Here is a 24381-nt window from a genome sequence, read left to right as displayed (position 1 = left end):
GCAAAGCCCAGGCCGGAAGCCAGGAGGTGGGGTGGCGGGGCCACATCCGTCATGCCTGGGAGTCTCGGTCCATCAAAGTCCTGGACCTCCACCCCAGGGCTCACAGAAGTCCCAGCTACAGCAAGAGCAGCCTGGAGGCAGTGCAGCTCGTAAGACCCGAGACCTGTTTCCTCCAGGGTCTTCACGTGTGGCCTTTCCTGAGTCATGCAAACTATAAAGTGAAACAGGAAAGTAACTGATCTGCCTACTTGTAACGGAGTTCTAGAACTATATAAAACTCTCCACAAATAGGAGGCACCTCTAAATGTCCCTCCCTCCTCACCCTCAGATCTGTGATTCTACCTCCCCTGACCCCCACATTCTGCTCGGGAGAGTAGTTGGTTTCTGTGGGGTGTTCTCCGGTGCCTTATCCATTCCTGTATCCCCACAGGACCCAGCAACCAAACTCAGCCCTTAGGAAGTGCTCAAAAGACATCTCTTGACTCGATAAATGGATGTACCAGTCCCTACCCACTGCTCAGCCTATGCACATGGGTGAGCACTGTGTGTGTGTGTGTGTGTATACACACGTGTTCACGTATGCATGTGTGTATCTGTTTCTGTGTGGGTCACCATCTCATGTCAGCAGATATCTGTGCACAAGTGGACAGATTTCTGCTTTGCCGCTTCTCTCCCTTCACCCCAAACTTTTCTCAGCTACCTGTCCCTGGAATGTAGGTCCCACGTAAGGTTCCAGTGAAAGAGTTTGAAATACCTTGTCCTGGACCATCTTGTCCATCATGGGCAAGCCTAGAAACACCCTCCAGGCACCCCTTCTGGGGCACAGCTGGGAGCTGGCCCTTGGGCGCTCTCTAGTGGCCACTCTAGGGAAGTGTCCCAGAGTGCCATACTCCCCAGCGCCCCTAAGCAGGACCCTGGCTTTGGTTGTGTCTATCACCCCCCACAGGCCTTCAGCTCATCTCCAAAGCCCTCTGCACATACAACCCCATAGAGCTCTGTCAAGCTGAGCTATTAGCCAAAGGCAAAGACAACTAATACAAAGAAATGGAAACAGCTCCCAGCAAGTTTCTCTGAAGGCCTCTTCCCGGTGGTGCCCCGTGTGCTGGGATATATGCCCCATGGGCCCAGCCAAGCCAGACACCCCAAGAGCAAAGGCCTTTGGGGGCTCAGACATCGAACCCCAAAGAGCACAGCTCTCAGCTAGAACCACCTCGTACCAAAATCTCCCATGCCCGGTACAGGGGGATTCTGGTGGCTTAGCCATTTTCTCGAACACCCCAGGGACAAGTTTCTCCCTCGCTTCCCAGGGAGCCCATTTCAGCCCCCTCCATCCAGTCACCCATGGTGGGGGGAAGTGGGGTACCCAGGAAAGAACATCCAATTCCGACTCTGGCTCTGGGACTAGTTGTGTGTGACCCCTGGACATGACCTTAACCTCCCTGGGAGGTTATACTGGGAAAGTATACCCAGAGGCCCGGAGTCCTGGCCGTTTGGAGTGTCTTGACCTCAGAGCCTGAATGCCGGCTCTAAGGAACCTCATTCTAGAAGATTCAGGACCCAGTGGGTCTGTGTGTGCACAGTGGGAGGCTGTGAGTGCCCAAATCAGGACTGCCTGGCTCCCCGGGGTGGGGGGCTCTCTGTGCACCAGGGTCCAGGTTGCTGCAGGTGGGGTGCAGCCTGTAGACCAGACCTCTGGCTGAGGTGGCGTATGAGCCAGAAGACAGGCAGGGGTTTCCACCAAGAAGCAGAGGGTGGGTCCTGCCCTTGAACGGAGTCCTGTATGGCCGGGGTGGGGTGGTCTCAGTGCTAAGTGAGGAGCCCTAGACTGGGTCAGACCCTGGCCACTGACTTGCTGTGGGGCCCCGGGGAAGCCTTCTTCTCTCTGGCTCATCGGCTCAACAAAGCTCAGACAAAACAACCGCTCAGCTCTATCCTGGCCCATCCTAGTATTCCCAGACTTCTGGGAGGGTGGGGTGATGACAAACTGGGTGGCCTAGGGCTTGCCCCATTCACACATTTAAACAAAGTTTGAGCATCAGGTTTGTGCTGGGGGTTGGGGCTAAAGGGGGAGCAAAGTAGAGGATGAGAACCACCTGTGCACTTTCAAATCCTCCCCCAACCTGGAATGTTCTTTATTTAGCCATCTTCTCTAAATTTATTTTATCGATGAAATAACACATTGGTATGCCGGTTTATTTCTAATGCACGTGAGCACATGAGATTAACTATATAACTATTTCAAAACGTTGTCTGTGAGCTGCCCCCCCCCCCGCCCCCATCATCTTTTGTGTGCAGACGCTTTGCTTTGGGAGGTTTACCTCTGCCCTTACGACAGTACAGCGTGATGGACAAGTCAAGGGTCAAGCTCGGTGAGCTGCAGGAGTTCATGGCAGGGGCAGCCGACTACAGAAACATGTCTTTTTATCCTGATGCTCCGGCATCTTGACGTCTTGCTGACTGACCCAGGAGGGACCGTCCCTCTCAGGGTTAGTCAGTTCCTGGGGATGGTAAAACACGTGTCTATGAGCGAGACTTTTCACTTGCAAACCAACCAACCCAGAGCCCATATCCCATCACTCCCTTTATTGGACTTTCACCCTTAGGACCACTGTCCCCCTATGCGAATCACCCCAGGGTCAGACATTAAACAACTACAGAGAGCCCCAGTGGCCCAGAGCCTACGGAAATGATCCAAACTAGCCGATCCTAAGCCTAGTTACCCCCCTCACCCGTTCCTTCCCTCGGAACCACAGTAAAGGCTCTTGTCCACATCCTACCCTTCCCTTGCTCCCCTGCCTCCTGACCAACTGGGATGCCTCACTCTGTGGTCTTACCCGGCATGGCGTGCCTTCTCGGGAACTGTGGGTAAGGAACGATGTCTTCAATGGGCACTTGTCTCCCGATCTGACGGCCTCATTATGCCTGAATAATTATAAAACTTACATTTGAAAACACTGACCCAGGCCTGAGGGTTCAGAGAGGGTTTCTTGGAGGACGTGACATCAATAATGAGCCTTAAAGGGGCCCCTAGGTGGCTCGGTTAAGCGTCCAACTTCGGCTCAGGTCATGATCTTATGGTTTGTGAGTTCAAGTCCCGTATCAGGCTCTGTGCTGACAGCTTGGAGCCTGGAGCCTGCTTCAGATTCTGTCTCTCTCTCTCTCTCTCTCTCTCTCTGCCCCTCCCCTGCTCATGCTCTGTCTCTCTCTCTTTCTCAAGAATAAACATTAAAAATAATCATAATAATGAGCCTTAATGGGGCAGGGGTGGGTGTCCCCGGTAGAGGGGTCAGGAGCTACGGTAGAGGGGTCAGGAGCTACGGAAGGAATGACCACGCGCTCTGATTGCACTGTAGGGTGGGAATGGGGGAAGGGGCTTTGTTTAGTCCTACCCCTTTGATCTCCAGGTTATGTTTCCCAGTTCTTGAAAAACCCAAAAGGCAGATACGTGAATTCTCTGTGTTCTGCCATTGCTGTTCTGGCCTCGGGGACCTCAGAAACCCAGCCAGGTGCCACCAGCCTGGGGAGATGTCACGGGTCCACCCACTGCAGAGGGAAACGTGGAGGCGAGGCGGAGCAGAGCCACTCACGCCAGCCTCACAGGGCACACGGGGGGAGCCCCGCAGCCATTCCCATCTACTGAACGGCAGGGCTTTCATGGTCCATAGAAATAGCAGCAGAGCCAGCCCAGGCTCAAGGCAGGGCCACCAATCGGTCTAATTACAGGATGGATGTGAGCACCCCTACCGGCCCGAGGGCACATCCCCTTTCCGGTACCTTCTCTCCACTCCTTTTTTTTTTTTTTAAAATATATTTTCGATGTTTATTCACTTTTGAGGGAGACACAGAGAGAAACAGCATGAGTGGGGGAGGGACAGACAGAGAGGGAGACAGAATCCGAAGCAGGCTCCAGGCTCCGAGCTGTCAGCACAGAGCCTGATGTGGGGCTTGAACGCATGTACCGCGCGAGATCATGCCTCGAGCCGAAGTTGGACACGTAACCCACTGAGCCACCCAGGCGCCCCTCTCCACACTACTTTCGACGGACGTCTTACAAAGGATGCTGTCCGTCTGAAGAACTTGCAGTCATTGGAGAGCTGAGATCCAATCCTGGCTGGCCCTTCTCCTGCCTGAGCTACTCTGTCAAATCCCCAGGTTTCTAACCCCTCTGAGCCTCTGTTTCCTTCCTGTAAAATGGAAATAAAAATAGTTCCCATTCACCAGATTGTTTCAGGGCTAGAGAGCGCAAACCGCGAGGGAGCCCTGTGGGCCTCAGGTGTACACAACTTTCCTCCTGCCGGCCCTTCCCTGCCTGTGCACACACCTCCACCCTGCCTTCGTCGGAACACCCGCCCCCTGCCTAGGTCAACTTTTCAGTGGAATGTCCTGGAAAGCAGAGAGGTTGGCTAAAAAACCCGAGCATCCTCCCAACGCCGACAATTAAGTGAAAGAAGCAGCTAGAGAGCCTGAGCCCCCACTGGGGCCCATCACCTCTTCCACCTGTGTCATGCTCCTGGCGTGGCCTTGGGCCCCTCAGATCTCACACCTAAGGGGCTGAGCGCCAAACCTGAGAGAAAAAGAACCTTCTCCCCGTCTGATGGCAGCCCCCATCCCAGTCATCAGTGACCACCTGCCTCGTTTCTATCCCCCCCCCCCTCTGTCTTCATGGGTGATCTTAGTATCCCTGTCACACCGCCTTCAACTTGAGAGCCCGAAGGAAATGCTGACCCAGAAACAAAACGAAAAGGATGTTCAGAGCCCGAGATTTCAACGGACTTGGCAAACCGAAATTCTGAGAGGTGCTGAGCATCTCCAAGGTGGTAATGCTGGCTGCCGGGGGAGCACTGGACGGCAGGTCAGGTGCTGGCTTCTCGTGGTCGTCCCGCTCAGCACAGCAAAATAATTGAAGTCCCTAGCAGGCATCACGTGGGTGAACATGTGCAAGCACGTGTGCATTATATCAAGTGAGCAAAGGACGCAAAGCAGCTGATCTCAACCCATAGGGGTTCCCAAGGCCAGGCCCTCTGCACGGTGGCCCTGTGGGTAGGTCTGGTGAAGCAGCCTAGCATGCAGGTGCCTGAGGCCAAGGTAGGGCCAGGCCTTTCCAAGCTAGACCAGGCTGACAGGCAGAGTAGCCTAGCGGTAGATGTATGCCTCAAAAAGTATATACTGAATATGTGTGCGTGTTGGGTGTGTGTGTCGTGGGGGGGAATAGTAAAAAAAATTTTTTTTAATGTTTATTTTTAAGAGAGAGAGAGAGACAGAGTGCGAGTGGGGGAAGGTCAGAGACAGGGAGACACAGAATCTGAAGCAAGCTCCAGGCTCCGAGCTATTAGCACAGAGCCCGACGCGAGGCTCGAACTCACGAACCGTGAGATCATGACCTGAGCTGAAGCCGGACACTCAACTGAGCCACCCAGGCACCTCCCGGGGGGTAAATTTTACTACAACCTCAGTGGAAGCCTATTTGGCAATGGGTTTCCCAAACTTTAAAAATGTGTATAACGTCCAAGAGGGAGAAAAACAGCTTGTGGTATCTGGGAGCTGGCCCGGCCCTCTTGCCGACGCCTTGCCATTCTCCTGTCGAACGCAATTTTGCCGAAAATCAGTGTCAGACTAGCCGCGCTGTGATGGGTCAAGAGAAAACAAGCCCCACCCAGAATCAGTCTGAACAGACAGAACCTGAACATTATTCAAACCCCAAAAAGGACCAAATATCCTTCCATCCTGGCTAATGCATATGAGCAACTACTGCTTCTTTACCAACTACAGCTTTGCCTTGGTCTAGCGAAGATATGAGATACCCAGCCTGAGAACTGTCTCTGCCCCGAGAGCATCCAATACGCAGCAAAGCCCTGCTTCCTGCCGTCTCTCCCAGAAGCAGCTGGACCAAGTCCGAATCCTGTCCCACCTGCCTCCCAAGACGCCCTTCCGGCGGTGCCCTACAGCTCCCCCTGGTGGCTGTCCTCCCTCACTGCAACGAGCCGTAAAGCCAACTTGGGCGGGAGTAGTGCCGATGTTCACCCAGGTTATTCGCTTTAAAAATTCAGCCTAAGGAAAACTCCTGTCCACAAACGTGTATGCATAAGGCAACTCAATGCAATGTGCGTGCATAATGACAGCAAAACAATGGACACAATATGAATGTCCAGTAGTGGGCGGCTGGCTGGTTAGACACATTTTGGGTACCACGGAATACATGCAGTCATTCGAAATGATGAGAAAGAGCTGTATTTATTGATATAAAAGTTCGCATAACACGATGGTTACATTATAGTATTACATGAAAAAAAAAAGGTTTACAAAACGGCACGCAGGGGGCTGCAGAACTCCAAATAATCCCGCCTTTAAAAAGATAGGTTAATAAATATTTCATACACTGAGGAAACAAGGCATAGAAAAATAAACACAAAAACATCAACAGTGATCATTTCTTGGTTTTAGGGATTATGGTGCTTGCTTGTTTGTTTGTTTCATTTTCTTACCTGCATTTCTGGACTTTTTAGCAATGGAAATGTTTTGCTTAGGTAATAAGAAAAACAGAAACTTTCAAGAGCAAGAGGCTGGGCTGTTTTGAGAACACAGCTGAGATCAGAATCTGGGGTGAGGGTGGGGGAGGGGTTTGGCCTGGACAAGTGAGACTGGGGGGGCCCGGCTGAGCCGTGAGGAGGGGAGACTGGGAGACGGGACCGGGCAGAGGTGGCTGGGCGGTGGGAGGAGGCAGACCCCTGCCCTGTTAGGGGGGTTGATGGTGGGGCCAGAGGCTGGGACTCGCTTCTGGAGAGGCGGGCTGTCTTTCTTTCCTTGTGATGCCTGTCCTGTGAGGCGTCGGGTGGTCCCATGTGAGGGGAACAGCCCGTGGTCGCTGCGCCTGGGCAGGACGAGGGGCGCTTGAGCTGAGGGCCACCGGGGGCTCGCGGCTGCTTTCCAAGCTCACACAGCACACCACCCGTCCCACGGGCACACTCGGACCCCACAAAAATGCCCACCACAGCTGGGAGTGTGCCCTTATTTGGACACAGGGTCTTCGTAGATGTAATCGGGAATCCTGAGAGATCATCCTGGGTTTGGGGTGGGCCCGAAATCCAATGAGTGGTGCCCTTACCAGAGAGAGGAGAGGGAGTTGAGACACAGAAAAGAAAGGCTCATGAAGACAGATGCTGAGACTAGAGTGACACAGCCACCACCCAAGGGACACCAGGGACTGCTTCGAGAGGCAAGGAACAGACTCCACCTCATAGCCCCGGAGGGGAAAAAAACCCCGCTGATGCTCAGATTTGGGACTTCTGGCCACCAGAACGGTGAGAGAATACATTTCTACTGTTTTAAGCTGCTAATATGTGATGTGGTGGCAATTTTAGGAAACTAAGATACCTTCCCACCCTCTCACTGCCCAACCTATAAGCTGGGAGAAAGTCAGGAGCCGTTAAAGAATCTACGGCCGGTGCATCCCACCGTCATCTCCCAACTGGCCTCACTACCTGTCTCCTGTGGGTAACCGCTCGCCTGGGGCTGGTCCTTTAGAGGGAACTGGGCCATGTCTCAGGGTTGATGGTCACACACTAAAAGAATGCATAGGAAGAGGGACAGCGTGCAACTTCCCCGAGCCAGTAAAGGAAAAGAGACTTTCCCGCCAAAACTCAGAAAGCGTTTGTAAAAACCAAATCTTAGCTAATTCAATACACTCCCATAAGCATTTAAAAAACAGCAAACCAATACTTCTCCTTAGCTTCCAACCTACAAACAGCCACGATAACGAAGGAAATGTTATTTAAATCTATGGACGAAGAAGTGAGCCAGACAGAGAGGAGGAAATGGCCAGATCTGATATGATTTCTAACAAAGGCGAGAAAAGACCCAACCCTTCCCAGAAAAGAAATCATAGCCACGCTTACTGCCAAGATCCAAAGAAAAAAATTTATTTACAATAGAGAATTTTATTTGAAACATGCATTTTTTTTTTTAACACAAATCAGCAAACGCAGATCAAGTTTACACTCCTTAAGGCAAGAGTCCCTGTGCAAGCTGTACAAGTTCATATTAAATCCAAAAGCCGCTCACCCTGGGAACTCATGTACAGAGGGCAAGGCCAAGGTCAGCGGTTTGTCTTTTATTAGAGAATCAGACAATCTCCCTGATACAGGAACTCTGAGGTCAACTTGCTATGAATTTATACTAAGAAAATGCAAACCAATAGCAAGAAATTCTGATAGTCTCCTTGGTACTGCATACAATCAAATCAATGTCGTTTAGAAAGGAAATACAGTAGTGCATACGAAAAAGTGAAAACAGAACCTGTCCGCGTCGCTGGAAGGACGGCAGTGTGCCGACGGTCATATTGCACGCAATGGTCAAGTCCAAACATTCGGTTCAAAGTTAGCTTTTCCCCATTTTGGCAATCAGTTCATCACAAATCTTGGTGAGTTCCTCTATCTCTTTATTCTGAAAGCGAAGACAAAACAGAAAAGAAAAGGCTGCTGAAATCAAGCCCAGCAGAATGGTCTCTGGGCTTTCCAGGGGCCCGGGTGCCCCAGGCTTCTTGGTCCCCCTGAAATTCTCCAAAGCGGTACGAGGGATGAATCAAAGCACACATCCGAGCGCTAGCTGTGACCCTGAGCAACTCACGCAACCTTTCTGAGCCTTGGTGTCCTTATCTCTGAAATGTGGATGATAACATCTGTCTGAGAAAGGAATGCGGTCAGAATGCAAAGCTCCCCAGCAGTGACCGGCACGCAGTAGGGACTGAAGCAAGCATTGGTTCTCTTTCTTTCATTTGCCTCTGAGGGATGCGGACATGAAAGGACGGTCCAGGCTGAGCTCTTTGGTGGCTTTTTTTGAGAAATGTCACCAGGAAGCATTGAGCAATCCTACTTGAATAGGGTCTCTAGCATTTAGAGGTTGCGAAACGAGGGGGTGCTGCAGATATGGGGAGGTGGGGAGAGGGGCAGGGGCAGATGCGAGATGCTCCAGGTTCCCTCGTGCCACGCACGCTCTGCCCGTGTGCCAAAGCCGGTGGGGGGGGGGGGGGGCGGGGAGCTGACCACATGCTCAGCCCGCACCGACCAGCAGACAACACTGTCCGGGGAACGGGGATCCGACGGGATGAGTCCGTTCAAAGGCAGGTGTGGCTCTGCCCTGATGCCGACCTGCTTCGGTGGCCCATGTCGAACGGCCCTCGCCAAGGGGGCTGGATCGGTATCCCAGGAACACACCACAGCCACTTTTTCGAGGTCCCCGTGGACGGGGAGCCTCAACCTCAAGCCTCTCCCCTGGGGCTAACCCAAGACCCTTCTTTGGAAACCTCAGAACCTCCTGGTCCAGCTTGGAGCCGCGTGTCCCGTGCTTTCTGGGATGGGCTCTGGGTGCCACCCCTGAGTGTCACTACTTGGGAAGAGCCGGGCCTTCTTAGTGGAAGAGGAATTCAATCCTCACTGCAGTTCAGCCACCAGCCCCCGCCGGGAGACAGCCCCACCCGGAAGGTCACCCCGGCTCACCCCCTGCTCGAATTCACAGCCCTGAGAGCTCCGTTCTCAGAGGCGCGGAGATGCCTGTGGGAAGAGGGGTGCCCTGCAGGAACGCCGCACTGGCCGCTCATCCTGAAATTACTATTTTCGCCAACCTGCGGCTGCTGGGGCCGCCCAGGATAACTTTTCATCTTACCAGCACGCTTCCTGTGTGCCAGGCACCACGCCAAACACACCCCGGGCAGTGGCCCCACTCGGTTCCCACAACAGTCCCTTCGTGGGAGCCACTGTTATTTCCACGTTTCAGTGAGGAAACGGAGGCTCAGAGAGGTTACGCGTCGCGCTTAACGGAAGGTCACACAGCTGGCCAGGCTCCAAGCCTGGAGCACAGACTGAGGCCGGCCTGGCTCCTAGACGGCTTTGCTATCTCACTTATTTAGCGTAACATCCAGTGACTGATGGCTGAGAGGCACTGGCGGACCCGCTATGGACTCCTGGAGGTTCTCCAAGCTCCGTCTTTGCAGCATCGGCCCACTGCCTAGCAAACAGCCACCACGCATCTCAGCTCACTGGGCACCAGCCTTTCCAGCACCCTGACTGGGCAAAATGCCCAGCGCCCTCACTTCAGAACTGCCTGGTGGGGAGGTGGGGTGGGGGTGGGGGTGGGGGGAGAGGATAATGCTTCTGAATCTCTTTAAAACAGAGACCGTCCCTTCTGGATCTCAGAGTCCCGTAGGGAAGAACTCGGGATAAATCCGTGTTTCCTCAGTTTTAGTCTCAGATGGTTGCAGATCTATTTGTATCTTTTCTGTTCTCCAAAACGGTGCACCCCACCTCGCCGTCTTCCCTGTTTTCTAGTTTGCCAGAACGTTTATCATTACCTTCATTTGGCAATGGAAGAGTCTCAACAGGCCAGGTTGCCTAGAAAACATCTATCCTGACTTGGGTTTTACCTCTACTGTTTTAGCTGACACCAGGATACAGTGCAAACACCATCGAATCCTGATGCAAACAGAAGGGAACAAACATATTGCTGCATTTTCCACCTAGAAACATCTGATGCCCAACTGCCTTAGTGCCCAAAATGCTGGGGGGAATGTGGTCTTTAACTTAAAGGAGTATTCCACTTTTCAGGAGTCACCCAATATGCCACACATGGATCATCAACATTCAAAGAATAAAAAATAAACACCCACTCGGGGCGCCTGGGTGGCTCAGTCGGGTAAGTGTCCGACTTCAGCTCAGGTCACGATCTCATGGTTCGTGAGTTTGAGCCCTGCATCGGGCTCTGTGCTGATGGCTCGGAGCCTGGAGCCTGTTTTGGATTCTGTGTGTGTGTGTGTGTCTCTCTCTCTCTCTGCCCCTCCTCTGCTCATGCTGTCTCTCACTCTCAAAAATTAATAAACATTAAAAAAATTTTTTTAAATCTTTAAAAGTAAACACCCACTTAACACTAACAATGCAGTGCCGCCCAAAAAATACAGACAGAATGAGTAAATGCTGGACCTGACTCTGTGCTTACTGCTAGGAATGCGGAGCAGAGCCTGGAAAATCGAGGCGGTTGAACAGACTTGGGGTATTTGGCACCGTCCAGACTTTTTCCTTCTTTCTTTTTTAAAAATACAATTCTGTCTGGCGGCCACTTGTCTTCATCCCAAAAAGAAAAGGCAAAGAACAAGAATGATCTGGAATGTGGGTTTTCTAGTGCTGAATTCTGGACAGCCAGGAAGACTGTGGACCCAGCACCATGCGATGGCACTGGTGCCATCGGCCCCCAAAGGACACCCCTGCCCCAACCGTGACTACCCATGAAGGCCCAAATGCAGGTGAAGTGATGTTACCCCAGGCCACTGGGTTCTCGGATAACCATCCAGGGGACTCCGAAGGCTCAGTGGATCAACCATATGGGTTTGTTCTGGAAACACACTCAGGGAGGGAGACTGCCTGGCCCACACTTACCCAGATTCGGACTCTTGGGCGGAAGGGGCTTCTCATTTGGACACCCGGGGAGAGGGTGTGTGCAGTGGACTGAGTGCTAGACCGGAGATCAGGACAAGCTAAGGGACCTCAGGAGGGTCCCCCCCATCCGTGGAAGCAGGCGGACATCTGGGGGACCTTTCGACCCCCACGTGGCCCGTTTTCTGCATCTGCCCCTGGCCTCTGGTGGTTACCCGATTCCCCCACCGGTAAGCGTCTAGATGCAGGGCGAAGTACAATGCCCAGCACATCGAGATTTTTCAGTAGATGTGTGACAAATGAATGGATGCTGAAAAGGGAGCGAAAACCAGCAGCAAACACCCAAGCGGACGGCAATTCCAGGGAGAGCAGAGAGGACAGTAACAGGGCTGGCCTCACACTGGATCTTCCGGATGGAGAACAAGCGAATGCTCACGAGGCATACACCTGTCCCGGGAGCCGCGGAGGCCGCAGGAAACCCCAGCCTCTGCTGATCTGAGGGTCTGACCAGCCCCACCGGCCGTCGGCTGTTACCTTCTGCTCCAGTGTCCTCTCCAGAGCGTCCACACGAAGCTGCTCCTTCCGTAGACTGGCCTGGTAGGCAGCCTGCTCCTGCTGGGCCTTGCCTCGGACCTGCGCGATCTCGGCGTTGGCCCTACGGACACAAGGTGGGGGGGGGGGCGGTGGTGCTCAGAAAAGATCACCCTTCCCCGGAGACCCTTCCCACCTTCCTCCTCTCAGCTCTGGGCGGTGGGAACGGTCTGGATCCAGTTCCTGTACCAGCGGGGGCCTGCTTAGGAACCCAGGAGCACCCCCACCCTGCCCGCAACCCCCATTCCCATGAGGCCAAAATGCTTTGGGTGGGTGCCCTGGAGATTACAACATGCACGCTCCACTTATCAAGATGCCGAGGACACTGTTATCACAAGCCACACTGAAAAAACACAGAGGGATTATCTGCTTTTTCTAAGCCAGGGTCCGTGGGGTGATTGGAGCTCCCAGCCTGCCTCGGCAGGGGGTGCCGAGAGGTCTTTGGGAGCAGACCTGAGGCCGCATTACCTGTCCAGCTTTTCCTCTGCATGCACCTTCAGGGCCTGGTACCTCTGCTCCTCTTTCTTCACCCGGGACAGGTACTCCTGGGCACATTTCTTCAGCACTTCTTCATTCTGACACGACAGAGGACAGAGGTCGTACCCACAGAAAGGACAGCCCAGGTGCTGGGAACCCCAAGAACTCCCTGATGCGGGTATAACGCTGGACAGCCAAGTCCAGTTCCCTGTGCATTCTCTCAACCTGCGCCTCCTCCTCCTGCCCCGCACGTCCGGCCACCTGCTCGGCCCCGACACACACACACCTTGCGGAAGCCTTCAAGGACCTCCTTCATCTTCTCGTATCTCCTGAAGAGATCGGCCAGAGATTTCTCCACGGAGTTCAGGTCGGCCAGGGCTTGCTCCTTCTCCAGGACCAGCTGCTGGACAGTCTGGTGGGAGACTGACTTCTCCCTCTGCTCATCCTCTGGCAAGAGACACAAAGAACAGACGATGGGACCGGTGCATCCCAGCCTGGTCTCAGAGGCAGCCGAGGCCTCAGATCGCAGGTCAGTCTAAGCACGGGGCATCACACACTTGGGACGGACCCGCTCCCCGAGCCCACCCAGACCGTCTCTGAAGGCACAAAAACCCCCACAGCTCCAGCATCGCAGACCTGGGCCTTTGCAGTGTTAGAAGGGATGGAAACCAGCCACCGTCTTCAACCCGATCAATGCAGACCCCTCAAAATCGACATTCGAGGCCTCAGGGATGCTATGTGGTTGATGGTGGCCAACAGATCCATAAGGTGGGAAAAAACTCACTACTGAATTTTGTGTTGAGCAAGATAAAAAGGTATAGGAGTCTGGGCTCCGAGGAACAGGTCTTTCTATATATAATCGACATAAAGACATGGTTATTGGAAAAGAAAAAGGTTTCACCCTTAAAACATCCCATGAACCAAGGCCCACATAACCACCAGCCCTGAAATTCTGCTTCGCACAGAAACGGACATTTCCTTGGACACAGCAAATGTTTTAACTCCGACAAAAATGGAGCTCTTTCCGTCAAAGTGACTTTCTCAGTTATGTACCTAAGAATTCTGGCCCAGTTCAGAGTGGCTGAGCCTAGTAAAAGGAACTGCTCTGTCCTCTGACCCCCACTACCATTCTACCGTGAACGTCCACGGCTCCCCACTCACTCGGGTTCCTGACACCAGGCCACCTCCCCAGAGGCGCCTTCCTGAGCATCTGCAGGAAGCGCCTCCTCCCTACTTTCCAGTCCATTCTCTTCCCAGCAGCGGTCAGACATGCATGCACACCGGTGTGCACCAGCTGTCTGTCTGCCTAGAGTGCACGCTGCGTGAGGGCAGGGTCTTAAGTCTTGCTTTGTCCACATCTTTAATCCCAGAGCCTAGGACAGCGCCTGACTCACAGGGTGCCTCAACACATCCGTGCTGTGAATGAACGAGCAGAACCTGGCAATCCAAACCCCAAGCCATGCTCATAACCATCTCTCTCCGCGAGCCTGTTAGTAACAGACCTGGAAGGAGGAAGCTCCCTTCAAAGAAAGGGGTGCACTTGTGATGAGCACTGGGTATTGTATTGAAGCATTTTTACACCTGAAGCTAATATTGCACTGTATATTAACTAACTGGAATTTAAGTAAAAACTTAAAAAAAAAAAAAAAAAAAAGCAGAGGGACGCTGCTCTGGGTTCTTTCCCTTGCGTTCCTGGCGGATCGGCACTGTCCTGTCTCCTAAAGTTAGGTGTATTCTTGTTGCATGCTGTGGAGGGAAAGGGCTCAGGCCAGGGGAACCACATCCTGGGTTTTAGCTTCGGTTGTGATACAAACTCATTCAAAAGTCCTGACTCTCGGGGGCTCAGGGCCTCATTTCCAAAATGAAGGGGTTGTCACACATGAACGTGCACCTGAATCAGCGGGGGCTTGTTTAAACACAGACAGCAGCGCCCCACCCAGTGAGTTCTGATCTGGCAGGTCTGCGGTGGGGCCGAGAATCGGCATCTGTGACTAGTGCCCCGGTGATGCTGGAGCGGCTGGTCCAGGGGTCACGCTTGGAGAGCCACAGACCCGGAAGATGTCTGATGTACCTCCACCCCTGCCTCCAGAGCCCCCACTGCCGGGGCAGAGAGGAAGGACCCAGGCGCCAGACTCTCGACTGCCCAGGTTCCGTCCTGGCTCTGACACTCACCAGCTCTGCTGCCTTGGGCAGGGTTTTTAACCTCTAGGAGTCTCAGCCTCCTGAGCTGAAAGAGGGGTTCACATTACTTATCTCGTGGCATTTCAGGGAAGATTAAGTGAAAATGTATATGAAGCCTGTGACATAATAAGAACCCAGGATCAGTGACCCATCATCAACAGCATCATGGGCACCCCCAAACTGGCGTGATGTCGCATCAATCACTCACAGAGGGGGAGCTTTTTAACACTCGGCGAGAAAAGAACCGCCCGCAATCTTGCTGCGCCCAGACTCCTAAAAGAAACGATGCTCCAGTAACCGAACACTTGTTTTTATTACGTTTTAGCTGCTTCCTTAGTCCTCGGCACATGGTACAATGCACATTCCGGGGCTGATCTGAGGCCACGTATACATTTCACTTGGCTTGTAAAAAGCCATTTATCAAACAGAGTCCATCTGATTTCCTGGATCTGAGACTTAGCTTGCCTCAGGTTTCCTGCCCTCCCCCCAAAAGGCTTGTAAAAATAGAAATTTCCCGGTTCCCAGGAGACGGAGGAGGTGAGAATGCGCCACAAATCTTCTTGCAAATTACACACGCAGTCAGGTTCTTCACATCAGGAAATCAGCCCCAAACTCAAAATGCTCCAGACTCAACAACAAAACAATGCCCTTGGAGATTTTTCTGTTTTGTTTTTCTTTCTGCAGGCAAAACACTACTAAACCATGTTTTTCGGGGGGAGGGGGAGGGGGAATGCGGCAAATACACGATAGCAAAAGTAACAAAAACAGAAACAAACAAACAAACAGACACGGGTTGCAATGGGCAGGTGTTGCAATGGGCAGGTGTCACGTTAGGTGAAGAAGCGTTTACTTACCAGGCTTGCCTGTGTGTTTTGCAAGCAAAGGGCAAGAAGCAACAGAAAATGGAAGCAAAACAGATAATCAGGGCAGTTGTTAGGAAAGCAGAAAAAAAATCAATTGCAACAACCTGGAATGCAGAAAAGCACAGAGGTCTTTTTTTGGTTCTGAATCCTAAGTATGCAGTCTCTGAACTCAAGAGCATAGTCTCTTTAGTAACATGTGACGAGAATGGACGACGATGGCAGGACACATGTCACGCTGGCGTGGAACATTTGTGACGGTTACATGGAAGCCAGAGAGCCGGGCTGCAGCCAGGAAGGGCTGGCGCAGGTGGGGTGAAGTTTTGACTTCAAAACGCTACCAGTGTTCATTCTGCCTGAACTGCCAAGCTCCTGGAGCTTGAGTTTTTCCCTCCCACCAGGGATGCTGGGTAGGCGGGTGCAAAGGAGAAGAAGAGAGAGAGGAGACTGGTATGTTTCCACGTATGGGGACCCACAGCCTGCCCAGCAAGAAGGCGGGTCCTGCCCGCAGTGACAGGGAGTCCTGGCTGTGCCTCAGCCCCACGCCATTGTCTGCAAGGACACAAGGACCTGGAAATCTGCGGTGGCCCTCATCAATGCCCTGCAGTAGTGACTGACAGGTGGCAGCCACAGACGTGCCAGCTGATGAACAAGGTCTGAAAAGTGGCTGGTGAAGGTGCCCGAGGACGGGGAACCAGGACGGGACATGCGTCACCCTGGGTGACAGTGCTGCCTGCAGCTAGGGACACCGGAGGGCGCTCACAGGGCCTCCGGCAGCGCTCAAACACCCCCAAACAGGAAAATGCTCAGAGGGGTGAGATCACAGCTCTTGAAGAGAGGGACCCTTCGGCCAAACATACCAGGTCTCCCCGGGGGAGGGGTGTGGGGGGCTGGGGGTGCGTAGCCTTAACGCCTGCGGTCTGAGCTCCACCCACTCAACCTGCCTAGAATTGAAATGTTCTCCGAACTACTCCCACCGGCAAATAGGCTGCAAGGAAGTCAGAGCTGAGTAACCTTTCTGTCCAGCAGGGACGGGCCACTTGCGCCAGGGAGAGAGATTCTTACTCTTCGGTGTTTAAGAGGGAACGAATGTCTACTTGTATCAAAAATAGCCAGCCGAGTGCTAGCAGGTGGCTCCGGACGGCATTCTCTCAGGGGCAGAGGCTCCTGCCCTTTTACCCCCTCTCAACCTTGGCCCAAGTGTCGCACCAAGGGCAAAAATAACAATGTAGGACTCTGAGATGCAGAAGGATATTTCCAGATGAGCCACGGTAGGTCTGGGTGACGTTTTCACAACCTAAGACTCCAGGAGGCCACACTGTGCTCAGTGTGTCAAACACTGTATATTGGAAGACATAAATCCTCCTTCCTGACCACTTTTACAGGCAGCTTTGGTTCCAAGAGGTTTTTTTTTTTTTAATATCTCATCCATATGTATTCATAAATTCGTATACCAATTTAATAAAGAGGTTTCATTCGATAGAAACCATACGCCACGAGCTGATCCTTAGAAACACCCAAATGGACTCTCCCTGAGATCTGGGAGAAACGGCCTCTGTTGTAATAAATCAAAATGAAAGCCCCTTTGAATAGAAAGCCCTCAGTTGTCAGCCATTTTTTATTGGAGGCCAAAACAGTGTCAGGACCGGCTGCCAGGGGTGCAAAGGCAGATTCTGAGTCAATGCCCATCCCCATGAGATCAGGTAACGCGCAGGGGGGCGGGGTGGGGGGGCAGGCAGGACTGACACGCGTTCCACCGTCCTTGCCCTAGAACCCTGCGTGAAGGCTGAGTATTTTGTCCCTTGAGTCTAAGTTAGAGTTGAGGGATTTGATTCTTCGTCCCTCTCATGAGCCAAGAAATCCCCCAAACACCCTAGGAACCAACCCAAACCTCTTTCCCCATGAAGTGGGCAAGTCCTGGCTCGATGGTGGCCACTGAGGTAACTGCCATGGCTTCCCACAGGCACGAATGGTGCTAAGGAACATTCTAGCAGGTGTTTCCAGGAGGCCCCCAGGCTCACATTCTGGGATGCTCTGGTCCCTCGGTGAAAAGCGGTCACTTTAGCAGCACACACACTAACATCGGTCCCTCCCTGAAGGACTTCATGTTCTAAGAGGGGCCGAAGATGAACACACTCGGAGCGTCTAACTTCAAAGCCCTCCCCCCGTGGTTCAGAAGCCTCGGGGAGGCTCGAGGCCGCCAGTCAGGACACCTACCTATCATCTGAGCGATGGTCTTCTCATACTCAGCCACTATTTTCCTGTAAGGGAAGTAAAGATACGTTGGAACTGTGACAACAGAATGGCTTCTAATTGACACTAGGGTCCCCATGCTGGACTCAGCAGCCTGACCGAGTCTTATTTTTTTTCTTAAAGCTTATTTATTTATTTTGAGAGCAAGGAGAGAGAGAGCGTGCAAGTGGGGAAGGGGCAGAGAGAGAGAGACAGAGAGAGAGAGAGAGAGAGAGAGAGAGAGAGAGAGAGAGAGAGAGAGAAAGAGTATCCCAAGCAGGCTCTGTACTGTTAGTGTGGAGCCCGATGGGGGGCTTGAACTCACAAACCGTGAGACCATGACCTGAGCTGAAACTGAGAGTCGGATGCTTAGCAGATGGAGCCACCCAGCCGCCCCTAAGGGACAAGTCTTATTTGTCACAGTTGGTTCACACCTCTAGGTGTACCTCCAACCCCGCCCCTCTTCTTACATACCCAAATAAGTTCATTTTCCTAGTGCATGACTCTGAACACAACATGCCCCTGGGCAAAACCTTCGATGCATCCTTACTGCTCACTGAGGAAAGAACATAAGGTCGACCCTTCAGCCTGACAATCAAAGCCTTCCAGAACCTGAGCCTGATCGCTTTCATCAACCTTACCTCCTTCCCTGCCATCTCATGAACAAAGTGGTTCAGAACATGAGAACAAATGAGTTTTTGCCGGCTCTGGGATTTTCCACCTCCATGACCCTGCCCATGTTGTTCACTTCGCCTCTCTACTTCCACCTCTCATAGTCTTGTCTGCTTCTCAAGGTCCAATTCAAATGCCATCTCCTCCAGGAAGCCTTCCCTGATTTCTCCTCCAAACTTCAAGACATTTTATCTGAATCTTCTAAAACATCTCACACATCTGGCATCACAATACATGAGCAGAAGCCCCTCACGGCCCAGGGGCCAGTACTTAGTCACCTACGATGGGGATGGGGGCAGACGGGGGAAGAAGGAACAGCAGCACTTGGATAGCCTCAACAAACCTCAGCTACACAAAAGCACGAAGATCCCCGGCTTGTAAGACTGTCTCACTGCTGCCCCCAGGTGGAAGGACCCAGGAGTGAAGAAGCCCCCCTCTCTCTTGAAAGTCAACCTTCTGGAAGGAACCTCTCAAAAAAGACTTGAGAGTTTCACCTACATTATCCAACAGTTAATCTCCACAGGAGAGCCCAGAACGGCCCTGATTCCAGCTGGCCCTGCCTCTCCCAGCTGAGTGGCTCAGACAGGTTGGTCACAGACACTGGGGACTCAGCTGACTCCCCTGGACCCCGCCTTTCAGGGCCGTGGGAGAACTGAATGAGGTTTAAAGACCAGTGAAAGCAGAAGGCATTCTGCAGAGTCTAAAGGCGTCGCAGCTGCTGCGTGTCTGTCCCTGGCTTCTTGACCTTGGCCCCAAGGACAGCGCCTCGACCAAAGCCAACCCACAACAAAAAAGGTGACCGCGACATGAGCCCACATGGGTTCTTTCTGAATCCTACCTACACAGAAGCACTTTGTGTTTTCTGTAATTAAACAATACCTCCTTGTACCCCTGAGTCACAAAACAGCGATGGACCCCCTGAGGCTGCCCCACCTGAACCCATCACTGGACCACAGCGGGTGCGGGATGTGTCCTTCCAGAGGTGCAGGGAGACCAGGGGCCCGAAGCCGCTTCGGTGGCACTGTATTTGCAGCTCTTTCTTCCTCACAGTAAAGTGGTGCCTGATTGCCGCCAGGATTGCTGACGGGCATACTGAGGCACAGGGTGACGCAGGAACCTTTTCAGAATCCCAGGGCTACAAAGCGGCCGAGCTTGGCTCCGCATCCAGACATCCGACTCTGGAGCCTTTTCATACCCCTTACGCCTCGAGGTGCTGTGATTCACCCTTCTTCACAGAGGCGGAAAGTCAGCTTACAGAGTTAAGGAACAGGCCCCAAAGCAGCTAGGAAGCGGAGCCTGATGGTCACCTGGTCTGGTCTGGCTCCAAGGTGGACAGCTGGGCCTTCAAACACGAGTGCGGCTGTGTCGGCTGGTGACACCGGAGTCCCGCCACACTGGTTAGTCAACAGCACTCCCTGGAGCCCCCAGAGGTACAGCTCCTCCCGAGGACGCAAAACGAATATTTGACCTAGAAAACAGGGGATCCGACTACCCTAAATAATTTGCTACTTAAAACCGTAGCCAGGAATGCAGCCGATTCTGATAATTAACCAGCAGCGACTAGTGCAATCAAGCGCGCTCTAAATGAACTAATCCAACCAATTTTTAAAAACTCATCTATTTTTCCCTTATTCCCAAACTCTGAGACTCAAAAACGAAGCAAGCCTATTGAGGATTTTCAATACAGCACCAGATCTTTCGTCTCGTTCAAAACGATCTCTCATCTCTTCCCTTGAGACTGGAAAACCCATGTGTCAGTTCAGCTTGTGCTGAAGAAAGGCTGGTGTGTGGAGAGATGAACTGTGTTCCCAGGAGCGGTTCTCAGACCTGGCAGCAGCTGGAGCCCCGGGCAGTGCTCACTAACCTGGGATGGCCCGGGCCAAGGCTTGGGTCCAAGTTTCTTAAAAACGCCACTTGGCCATACCATTTTTAAGATCACATCCCAAGGGTAAGTTCTAGCCCAAGACATGGTTTCTTAGTCTCTAAGATGACGATGAATCACGAAGGAAAATGAAAGGCAAAAAGGTCCGTCAGACATGACGAGGGAGGCAGGCCCCTGGGTACAGTGGAAAGAGTTGGGGTTTTATGACCAGAAAGGTGGATTCAAAATCACATTCTTCTAACTAGAAGCTCTGGGACCTTGGACAAGTCACCTGACCTCGGACAAGTCACCTGACCTCCCTGAGCCCTTCCACTGTCAGATGGGGCTGATGATCGCTTCTTGAGGGGCCCGGGGAGCAACAGAGACCGTGTGCCAGAAACACGGCACATGGCACGTGATGTGATAGGCACTCAAGATGTGGTGGCTGTTACACTTCTAATACCAATGCAGCAAATGGAAATAAATCATTCAGACAAAATTCCGGAGGTAACCCAACTGCTTATCCACGGAGACTGGTGAAGTTCACTTTGTTAGAACCATACAAGGACCATTAAACCTGTTACACAATAAGGTCCAGTTGTATAAAAATCTGTCCAAGATTTACAATGTTAAAAGCAAGGGGCGCCTGGGTGGCTCAGTCGGTTGAGTGTCCGACTTTTGATTTTGGCTCAGATCATGATCCCAGGGTCATGAGATGGAGCCCTGCGTTGGGGGATTCTCTCTCTCCCTCTGCCCTTCTTTCTCCCCCGCTCTCTCTCTCTAAAATAAATTAAAAAAAAAAAAAAAAAAAAGAGCGGTGCCTGGATGGCTCAGTCGGTTAAGCATCTGACTCTTGATTTCAGCTCAGACCATGATCTCATAATTTCTGAGATCGAGCCCCCATGTCGGGCTCTGCACTGACAGCCTGCTTGGGATTCTCTCTCCCCCCTCTTCTCTGCTCCTCCCCTGCTCATGCGCGCTCTCTCTCTCAAACTACATAAATAAACTTCAGAAAAAAAAAAAAGGAAGAAATGGAAAATTCTTGGAAGGATATACCAGAAACGGTGGACAGCAGCTACCTGCGGGGAGTGGAATTGGAGACTGGGTGGGAGAGAGATTTGCTTTTCATCGCACAGGTATTTATTTGTTTGCAATATTTAGCTCCGGTGCATGATACTTTCCTAAGAGTACCATGACGAAAAATACTTTTGCGAAAATATAAACCTTGTCTCTTAAAGAACAGGTGACTCTTGGGAAGACCTGGTTCATGGGCCACAGCAGCTCCAGCTGCTATGAGACCACAGGTGGGCCGTGCCCCAGGGGCCAGGAAGCACCACAACTGACCTCATTTCCATCACCTCCCGCCTGCTTTCTTCGTATTTAGCCTTCCACTCCGAGACCTCGCTCTCCTTGGTTATGATCTGGCATCAGGGAGGAAAGAGAAAGGTGAGCTCCAGAGGAGTGAATTCAGATCTGAGCGATTCGCAGACCAAGAAGGAAACACTGAATAAATGTAGAATTAGAACTTCCCACACCAAACAATAATTGGAGTCCGAGAACTTCCCCAGAGCGTGAGACAGAAATAAGCCAGATATCAGACTTCCGCAATGCCCACCAGGGAGCAACTAAAAGGCATATGCTTTTTGTTACAAATCAAACAAGGCCATAGAGGCTCATTAAACAATGGTGTCCAGGAAGATCAAAGCCCGTCTGCTACCTGCCTCTGTCTGCAATGGTTGCAGAATACAGTCTGTGTCCAAAGATGCTGGCTTTGTGGACCATGGGTGTAAATATAATTTTATTTACGCGTGGCAGGGACTGGAGCCTTTCCCGGGGCGACCAGAGCTGCCCTCCTCCGAGCCACACGCATGCCACACAGTACCTCTGCTCTGGCGATCCGGAGTGCGGAGTCCAGGTCAGGCTGCTGGAATAAAAGGCCTGCGGGCTTGTCCACCTCGGCCGTCCCGATGCGGGAGTACAAGGCTGTTTTAGAGATGGAGACATCTGTTGGGTGACCAGCTTCTCTCTGTGGGATGGTTTTTAATTAGAAAAAAAAACACGTTAGTATCACGCATAGGACAGAGGATTTGCATTCACCCCCTCGTGAGTGGGTCAGTTGTATGGTTTTGAAACAAAGAACATCAAAAGTATGAGAAAATGCTCAGACTGATGAGTGGGGAAAGGCCGGATACAATCTATGGAAATCGATCGTTTTGCACCTGCACAGGCAGACAAAGGGGCTAATGGCAGAGGCCTCCCCAACTCCCAGCTTTCGGAGTCAAGCATGTCTGATGCCTGCTTATCACTGCCATTTATCAGACGCAGAGGCATTTAGGCACAGCGCTTAAGAACCAAGGCTGTTTTCCGGCGGGCTCCGCTCCCAAAATAAAAGCCTGATGGCGAACGATGCTGAATTCTAATCTCCATTTGCCTAGTTTTGAATAACTGCAGATCTGATCAGTGTTGCAAGACTGTCTGCATTTCAATTCGGGGAACATTCGTTCAGCCCCGTTTGAAAGGATATGTTCACACAAAGCTTAGGGCCTACCGTGGCTATCAACCAACGTCACCTTCGAAAGCTAGTTTGCGGATGCCCCAAGGGAAGGGTTCCTTTGCAGTTACATCGCCTGAAGTCTGCTGTGTCGACGGCAAAACCGAAAACCGGATCACTGACAATATCCCCACTGGCTGGTAAGACCCTCAACAGGTGGTGGGATTCCCTGCCCTCTCCCACAACTGACACTGGTTTGACTGGACAGGGCAGTCACCAGCCTCCTGGGAGGGAGGGGAGGACCACCGTACTCTTCCTCCCTTTGCACCAAAAGCTCAGCCATTTCCAACACACTTGAGATGCGGAGTTAGGAGCATGGTCAACCGTGCAGCCGGAGCTGGTAGTCTAGTTCTTTTGTCAGAGACACCAAACCAAGCAAGCACACTCTCAGTCCTATGCATTAACCTCCTGACACCGTCACGGATGCCCAGGCAAACCGCCACCCCTGGGGACTAGAGTCCAACACGATGTGAAGTGTCATGGTGGGGAGCCGGTCAGGGTGGGACTGCAGGTTCCTGGGGAAATTAATGAGACGTGGGCAGGGAACACAGCTCTACCCTGCTGGAGTCGAAAGAGGGATGTGCAGAAAGTACGGGGAGGACTGGTCTTATAAGCGGAAGCAGGTAAGGTTAAAGACCCGACGGTGCGGGGGGCGGGGGGGGGGGGGGCGCACCCGAAGGCTCTCTCTCTTCCATCCCACGAACAGGCATGCTTACCCCCCGCTAGAGCATCAGAGGAAATGAACTTGAAATAACTTAGAAAACTCAGGCAGAAATTTAATGGATAGGACTGGAGATGACAGAGTTAGGGCCAGTTAGTCATATACATGCACAGCCATGGTTTTGGTTGTCCCAGAAGCGGGCTTGGGTTTCGCTGCCCCTGCCTGGTGTTGAGCGTTTGGGCTCCCTCTGCAGTGGGCCCCGAATGATCACTCAGAGAGGGGAGCACACGGCCCCCTGTTCTACCAGACCCTGGTGATACTCTGGTGTCTAATGGGATGCCACGATCCTTCCTTCCTCGGGTCCTAAAGAAGCCTCCAGTGCAGGACATTTGAGCAAAACCCAGGAGCTGGCAGGCTGATCTCGCAGAAGAAAGCACGCCACCAGATCAGAGCTACGGAGCCTCTCCCGTGCATGGGTTAATCTCTGCTGTTTGAAATGTTTTCAAGTCTCTACTTGTCACATGGGAAACTTCTCAGGAAGTAAAGACACAATTACACCTAGACAATAAGACTCTATTTGTATTTACGGAGAAAATTCATAAACACAAGATACTGAAGACGATGAAAAAAAACCTGTTCCTGTCGCTTTTTAAGTAAAGTGTCCTTTGAAAAAATAATTAGAATAAAATTTCAAAATGGAAGGAACACTGGACAGCATCCACTCATCCTGGTCTTCTGGAAGATGAAAAAATGGGAGGATCGAAGTGATTTGGCCAAAAGGTTTCCCAGAATGAGATCCAGTTCTGACTCCAAGTAAGAGAGCTCTGTGAAGCGCGAGGGGAAATGGACTAAAACTAACTTCATCGGACAGGGCAGAA

The 24381-nt window shown here is 52.2% G+C and overlaps 1 protein-coding gene and 1 long non-coding RNA gene across 24 annotated transcripts in view; both read right to left on the bottom strand.

Moving 5' to 3' along the window:
• Nucleotides 1-2273: 2273 nt before the first annotated feature.
• LOC128312563 (uncharacterized) lies at nt 2274-4348 on the bottom strand. Its single transcript, XR_008292005.1, has 3 exons — nt 4053-4348; nt 2835-2922; nt 2274-2498 (listed from the first exon to the last, which is right to left on the bottom strand). It is a non-coding gene; the product is annotated as an uncharacterized LOC128312563 (long non-coding RNA).
• Nucleotides 4349-7895: 3547 nt separating this feature from the next.
• TACC2 (transforming acidic coiled-coil containing protein 2) overlaps nt 7896-24381 on the bottom strand; it is a 210728-nt gene continuing 194242 nt past the window's right edge. For all 23 annotated transcript variants that reach the window (XM_053207328.1, XM_027063276.2, XM_027063278.2 and 20 more), the window contains 7 exons: nt 22174-22317; nt 21636-21712; nt 17744-17787; nt 12772-12932; nt 12477-12583; nt 11952-12072; nt 7896-8439 (listed from right to left, as the gene is read on the bottom strand). In XM_053207328.1, the coding sequence (XP_053063303.1) occupies nt 8374-8439; nt 11952-12072; nt 12477-12583; nt 12772-12932; nt 17744-17787; nt 21636-21712; nt 22174-22317 (720 nt within the window). In that variant the 3' untranslated portion in view covers nt 7896-8373. The remainder of the gene's footprint in view (nt 8440-11951; nt 12073-12476; nt 12584-12771; nt 12933-17743; nt 17788-21635; nt 21713-22173; nt 22318-24381) is intronic.

This window comes from Acinonyx jubatus, chromosome D2 (genome assembly GCF_027475565.1).
Source record: "Acinonyx jubatus isolate Ajub_Pintada_27869175 chromosome D2, VMU_Ajub_asm_v1.0, whole genome shotgun sequence".
NCBI classification, from domain to species: Eukaryota; Metazoa; Chordata; class Mammalia; order Carnivora; family Felidae; genus Acinonyx; species Acinonyx jubatus.
The sequence above is the reverse complement of the archived record's forward strand: the minus strand, read 5'-3'. Positions and strand labels throughout refer to the sequence as shown.